At 29.3% G+C, this 7,616-nt stretch overlaps 1 protein-coding gene across 2 annotated transcripts; it reads right to left on the bottom strand.

The window, feature by feature from the left end:
* Positions 1–5,094: 5,094 nt before the first annotated feature.
* Positions 5,095–7,088, bottom strand: LOC143572982 (protein-S-isoprenylcysteine O-methyltransferase B-like). Of its 2 annotated transcripts, XM_077057990.1 has the most exons (3): positions 6,965–7,088; positions 5,972–6,052; positions 5,095–5,901 (listed from the first exon to the last, which is right to left on the bottom strand). In XM_077057990.1, the coding sequence occupies exons 2-3, from the start codon at positions 6,048–6,050 to the stop codon at positions 5,306–5,308; spliced, it is 675 nt and encodes a 224-aa protein (XP_076914105.1). In that variant the 5' UTR covers positions 6,051–6,052; positions 6,965–7,088; the 3' UTR covers positions 5,095–5,305. The 2 variants fall into 2 exon arrangements, with proteins under 2 accessions (XP_076914105.1, XP_076914106.1); XM_077057991.1 differs by lacking the exon at positions 5,972–6,052 and having other exon boundaries at positions 5,095–5,971; positions 6,965–7,075.
* Between the last annotated feature and the right edge of the window lie 528 nt (positions 7,089–7,616).

The following is a 7,616-nucleotide window of genomic DNA, read 5'->3' as shown; positions in this document are numbered from 1 at the left end:
GTTATGGTCATGTGATCATTTAATTAACTAGTATAAACAAGAATTAAAATAAATAGAAATAAAATGAAGAAGACTTTAAAAATTTTAAATCCTACATTTGAAATGAAAAAATAAAGACAATTATACGGTATAATGGATAATTTTCGTTAAAACCACTATACATCATGATGTTTGTGGTTGATTTGCTAACTATTATACTTTCTTTTCAAAAAATATAGCTTTTAATCAGTTAGAACCTATACACCCCCTTCTAGGTTTTAACAAGCACCATCAGTGCACATTCTTGATGTCGTTTGAGGTTTTTTTACTTCGTGCATTCTTGATATATTCGGTATATTTTCTTGTTGACACGTATTTTTGAGCAAAAGTTTTGGATCCTAGGTATGTTTAAGGTTATGGTAAAGTAGAGAAGATGAAATTAAAGGAACCTAGGCGGCTTATATTGATAAATGGTAGATTATAGGTAGTAAAGTACACATACTAACCAAAGGGCCTATGGACTTATTGTATTAAGATGTGTCGGAAATGTATTCACCTCGTGTGGTTGAGGGTTCAAGTCCTATAGTGGACAAAAGATGTAGATTTAATTTATTGCACTTTAAAGACCCTAGATGGGAAGGATAATATCATTTGGATATATGTATAAGAGCATTCTCGATGAGTTCTTCATACCCATTTTCATTTCTAAAATTAGAAAAATCATCTAAATAACCACTCCAACCTATTCTCTATCTCTAAACTTCATTTCTAAATTTTAGTGAAATTATATAAGAAGCTTCCGAATTCAGGGTGTTGTCACACCACATCATTTCCAACTCTACCCTTCTATAAATATTTTTTAAAAATCAATTTATATTGAAATTGATAATAAGACAAAATAGTTATGAGTTAAGATTTTAAATGAAAGAAAGAGAAAAAAGAATATACAGTGGAGGTGTTTTAGAAGATGATGTATAAATTAAAGAAATTATATTTTTTAGTTAAATTTTAAAAATAAAGATAGAGAACTTAATGGAAATGCTCTAAAGAGCATTCATAAAAGAATCTCCATCTTCAAAATTTGGATATTTCTTATAATTTTGCCTCATGAATTTCTATTTCCATCTAAAAAGGTGTTTCTCTATATTGCATCTTTGTTATAATTTATATCTTTAAAAATTTAGAGTCTTAGAGCATTCTTAAAAGGTTCTCCATACTTATCGTCATTTTTAAAATTTAAAAAAATCATCTAAATAATTATTCCTACCCATTTTCTGTCTCAAAACCCCATTTCTAAATTTTAGTGAAATGGTATAGGAAGCCTCCAAATTTAAAGCATTGTTACAACACTCCATTTCCAACTACTCTTCTATAAATATATATTAGAAATGAATTTATATTGAAATGATAATAAGACAAAATAGTTTGTAGTTAAAATTATAAATAAAGGAAAAAGAAAAAATATAAAAAAAGAATATAGAGATAGAGATGAAGAATAAGTTGAGAGAGGTTTATAGAAAATGATGTAGAAATTAAAAAAATTATGTTTTTAGTTAAATTTTAAAGATAGAGAGCCCATTGGGAATGCTCTTAGAGCATTCTCAGTGGGTTCTCATATACATCTTTATTTGTAAAATTAAAAAAATCATCTAAATAAACACTTCAATCCATTTCCTATCTCCAAACTCCGTTTCTAAATTTTAGTGAAATGGTATTGGAAGCCTCAAAATTTAGAGCATTGTCACAACACTCCATTTCCAACTACTCTACTATAAAAATATATTAGATTTCAATTTATATTGAAAATGATAATAAGACAAAATAGTTAATAGTATAAATTAAAGAAATTAGAGATGAGAATAAAGAACGGATTGGGGAAAGTTTTTGGAAAATGATGTATAAATTAAAAAATTGTGTTTTTATTTAAATTTTAAAGATGGAGGCATTCCCAATGGGTTCATATTTATCTCCATTTCTAAAATTTAGAAAATCATTTAAATAACCACTACAATTCATTCCCTATCTCCAAACTCCATTTCTAAATTTTAGTGAAATGGTATAGGAATCCTCCAAATTTAGAGTGTTGTCACAACACTTCATTTCCAACTACCCTTCTATAAATATATATTATAAATCAATTTATATTGAAAATGATAATAAGACAAAATAGTTAGAAGTAAAGATTATAAATGAAAGAAAGATAAAAATTAATAAAAAAAAGAATATAGAGATGGGAATGAAGAACATGTTGAGGGAGGTTTTTAGAAAATGATGTATAAATTAAAAAAATTATGTTTTTTAGTTATATTTTAAAGATGGAGATAGGAAACCTGATGGGAATGCTCTTATAAATAGATTCTTCAAATATGGAGATTCATTATTAATCATCCCTATAAATGTTTGTGAGTATTTATGAAATCAAATAAATAGAATAAGTGTCTATGTGTGAGATACAGAGATATTGAGATGAAATCTGATAGGTTTAACAAAATTTTAAGAAATATGATATTTAGTTAAATATAAAGATGAAGATGATTTTCCTGTAAATGCTCTAACATGAATACTAAACAAAAAATAATATGTATTAGTAACATATATGATATTAAAAATTTGTTGCCATTGATTTTTGTTGAGAAAACAATGTTTTGAACTTTAATTATCTATAATGGTATTAATAACTAATTAAGCTAGTGTGAATTAAAATATTATTACTAGTTCAGCAATAATACTATATGCCACATGCATATTTCAGCAATAATACTATATGCCACATGCATATTTCTAAACACTATTAATCTTTTATACTCATAAAGCAAGTATCAATAAGACAACAAGTGTTAAATGAAGATTTATTATCAAAGTACGAAGATGATACATATAACTACAAGTCAAACCTATTATGAATCAAGAGAGTTCTATAAAAGAATTATATATAAATGAAAGTTTTATAAACCTAGGAAAAGTTTACAAAGCTATTTGAACAATTTATTTAAATAAAAGTGATTTGAAAATCAAATAACTGTCGAAATAATATTTAACTTAGAAAATGTTTTTAATCCAAATCTACCTAGAAGACTTAAGTTAGATGGAAATGGTTAAGTCAATTATAAGAAAGAAATGTAAAGTAATTTGCGTTTGATAAACAAAATTAGTTAACCTAGTTAACTAAAATACATGGACATTTGTTGCAAAGTCAAATGCTACTGATTAAGAGCATTTTCAATGGGTTCTCCATACCCATCTTCATTTCTAAAATTTAGAAAAAACATCTAAATAATCACTTCAACTTATTCTCTATCTCCAAATTTCATCTCTAAATTTTAGTGAAATGATATAGAAAGCCTCCAAATTTAGAGTGTTGCTACAATACTCTATTTCCAACTACCCTTTTATAAATATCTATTAGAAATCAATTTATATTGAAAATGATAATAAGACAAAATAGTTAGGAGTTAAGATTATAAATGAAAGAAAAAGAAAAAAGAATATAGAGATGGTAATGGAGAATGAGTTGGGAAATGTTATTATGAAATGATGTATAAATTAAAGAAGCTATATTGTTTAGTTAAATTTTAAAGATGGAGATAGAGAATCCATTGAGAATGCTCTAAGACACTTGATGACATGTGACTAATCTGTATTTGAAGGCAAAAAGGAGGAAAAGCTTCACATAATGTTCACATTCACAAGATCAAAGAATATGTGGATTGGTGGTCCACGGTCAATGCGAATCGGGGGATCAAGCGCCGGTTTAGTAGATGACACACAACTTATCCTCACGTTGGGCTATAAATAGAAGACTTGAGCAACTTTATTCCTCGCCACTTTGCTATACAAAATAAACATACACATTCATTGAAGATCTCTCTTTATCACAAAATCAAATTAAAGAGAAGAGATCAAGATTAAACAAGAGCAAAAGAAGAGCACAAGCTACATTCATGATTCATTATTGTATTATATTGAGGGGCATCACTAGATATTGTTGTAATGATTGTATTGATGATATAGAATGATACACTATCTTGATATAATGTTATCATTGTAATTGGGCTCAGAATTATATATTGATATAGAGTTATATTTAGTTGAGAATGCGTTGTCTTTGACATTAGCATTCATTACATAGTAAACATGTGAAGACTTGTAAAGGCATATTATCTTGATATAGTGTGTTGAAAAAGGTGATCATTTCCTTGGAATAATGAAACGTGTGTTTGGTGACACCTACTGTTTAGGGAGACGTCTTTTGAAGAAAACTCTATCGGATTATCAGAGAGAGGACTAGAGTTGATTAGTTAACATTCATTTAAACCTCTATAAACCAGTTTTGTCATTTATATCCCTTAAATTATCTACTTATCGCATTTACTATTATTGTGTTGTGAACATAGTTTAACAAAGTCATTAGCATTCATTAAATAATCTAAAACTTAAGAAAACCTACATTTTCTATTTCCTGTTTGACCAAATAATATATATTTATTATTTTTATAATTATTTTTTTTTTCTCGTGTACTCGCAATCACTTTCAAAAAAAACATTAAAAAAATTACATAGAGTAAAAAATATTTCTCCAAATTTACACTTGAACAATAACCTTTTCTCCACTCATAACCACTTACCCACTCACATAAATATGGATGAGTTGTTATCAATGCTCTAAAACAAGTTTGTAAAAGTTTTTTATATTTTTAATAATTTTGATATCTGTAAAACTTTTTGCATTTATTTGTAACAATTTGTATAAAAAAGTGAAATGTGAACTTCTATAAAGATTCATAAAGCTTGTTAACAATTTTTTGAAAAAAAAAAGAACTGAGTAATTTACTTTTAAATTGTTAACTTTTAATTATATGTTAAACTAAACAAAATGAAATTAGAAAATAAATACTTTATTACAAAAATATGCATAAAGGTAAGAGACTGTTATATGTGAAAATGTATTATAGTGGGCTCTAAATGATAAGAGAATTGTTTATATCAAAGCTGATTAGGTTGCCTTAATTAATCTACTAGGCTCTTCTTAATGAGTGAGTGAGTGAGTCGAGCCAGCTTGACTCGTCTCGTTTATTCTTAACGAGTTGAGCCAACTCGTTTAAACTAACAAGCATTACCAAAAAGCTAATAATTAATCATTGCAAAACAGGCAATTTGATATACATATCAAATGTTAATCTTAAAAGTGTCATACATTACCTAAACAACAAAAATAACTTACATGTCAAAAGCAACCATGAAACTAAATCCATAGCTTCAAGCAAACTTTAAGCTTGCAACAAATTAATCGAAACACAGATGGCAATATTTCACTTTCAATCTTTCATCACTCGACAAACGGAATCCCAGAAGGAACCCGCTTAGCAAACTCCTCATACTCCCCGAAAAACTGTCTCAAAAAGTACTCTTCATACGGTATTCTTCTATGAAAAAAGTTCCAAACAACTAGAGTAAACGCAACGGTTGAAACAGGGTTACACAACATTATTTGGGTACCAACCGACCAAATCAAGAAACCCGTGTACCCTGGATGACGTACAATACTATAAACTCCATGAGTTATTAACTTATGATGTTCTTCATGATACCTTTGAATAAGATGAGTAAAGGCCCGTCCAGCAGTTATAATCGCAAGCTTTCTTATTATTTCCCCAACAATAACCATTAAAAGCCCCAAATTGCTAATCCACCATTTTTCCTTTAACCCGGGGAAAAAGTAAAGCTCTAGTAAATATTCAAGAATCGATAGGATCATTGCCAAGATGTATTGTTGGCTGATTAATAATGATTTAATTGTCACGTTTGATTTCCCGTGAAATATAATTGCTAAAAGATATTCAGAACCGTGAAAGAAGATAACTGCAATAAACATTTGGGATAACTGTCTGGAAGCAGTATAGTTGAATAACTCTGTCATTTTCCCTGGTTAGTAGAATATTAGGGATTTAGGGTTTACGTTTGATTAAGTGATAAGGTGTGTTTTACTTCAGACCTGAAAGCGAAAAGCTGTTCAAAAGTTTGATTGCAACCTCTGTATTTATATCACCCAGAAATTGCTTCAAAAAAATCATTTCTGCAAACAAAAAAAAAGTTACATGTAGTTGTCGATAGTGAATAGCTACATATATGCTACGTAGCAATGGCGACGAAATAGTGCCCGACATTTCATGTTTAGCGATAAAGTAGGAGAAAACTTGACATGTTTTACATTGAAGTAGTCAACTATTGTAGCAATTATAATCAATAAATACAACATTCACACCAACTAAATAACAAAAAAATATATATAATAATGAAAAAAAGAAAATTTACAGAACCATCGCTACACAGCCTATGGCAACATATGAATCGTACGCTACGTAGCGCATTATAGTGAGCGCTAGTGTCGCTGTAAAAAGCTTGAAAATACTTAAACCTAGGGGTGCACAAAAAAACCGAAAATCAAAAAGAATTGTGAATTCGGTTTTCGGTTCCACTATCGGGTCCAAAAATCTTGGTTATTGGGATAACCAAACCGAATTCAACCGACACCGAATAATAACCGGTTCGGCTAGACACATTTGTAATTCGGATCGGTTCTGTGTGCAATGTGTTTAATCTTTCAGTTACTCAACTCTAGGGTTTTGGTCCAACAAATTAGTCAATTCATGAGTATACAATTTGCTATTGAGCTACAAAGAACAAATTGGGGCTTCAATTCACCATTCAGATGGATTAAATGTGTCAATTAAATCAACAGGGATTAATCGTAATTTCCTAATTTTATAAACCCTAACCAACTAACAAAAACAAACTTGAAACATTTAGACAACATATTCGGTTATAAAATTGGAAACAAAAGCTTGAATTGCACAGAAAAAGGAATAAATTAAAAATCATGAACAGTTTAAAGAATTTAAATGTGAAATAAACGGTCAACTAAACTACGTTTGACTATGTGCTAGCTACTGGTAATTAAAAGGAAAGAAATAAGAATGAAGCTTACACAAAACTAGGTCAAAGCTAGTAGAGCTGATCGGAGAACACGGTGAATGGTTTGATCGCGCCGCCGCTGACGAACGGAGTACGGTGAACACGGTACGTTGGATCTGGGCTTACGTGCGATGGTTCGCTTTCAACTTCAACAACACCACGGGTTTTAGCCTTTTAGGTTTTTAAGTTTCCTTAAATATAAAAAATTAAAATCAGCCGTAAAAAGTATTTTCAATTTGTAAACTTTTAATAATCACTTTATTGGTTCGGTGACAAAGACGCATGACCGACGTGTTAGGTAATAACATAAAACGACTAGAAAAACGTACTTGTTCTTACTTGAGACATGATGGATAAAATAGGTAAAAAAAAGTAGTTCAAAAGAGAAAACTTGTAGATTGTAGAAAAAGGAAAATAGAAAATGTGGTTCATATATGTAACGATTTCATACATATCTTTCTTTGAATTCTTTCCACATTGGTCTGGCTTCACTACAAGGTTAACTTGCCTCTCTAAGTATACGCTGATAATACTACTTTATGTTATTAACGGTCAAACATTATCGCCTTTGTTAAGTTGGGATTGTTCAAAAGTTGGTATGGCTTAATAGTTTAGCAACTGACTTTAACAAAATAATATGATATTGGTAGTATAATAAAGCATGG

The sequence above is a fragment of the Bidens hawaiensis genome, unplaced genomic scaffold (assembly GCF_021521415.1).
Source record: "Bidens hawaiensis isolate Kalapana, Puna unplaced genomic scaffold, B.hawaiensis_p1.1 tig00026182_1, whole genome shotgun sequence".
In the NCBI taxonomy this organism is placed as follows: Eukaryota; Viridiplantae; Streptophyta; class Magnoliopsida; order Asterales; family Asteraceae; genus Bidens; species Bidens hawaiensis.
Note: the sequence above shows the minus strand (reverse complement) of the source record. Positions and strands in the feature narration are given on the sequence as shown.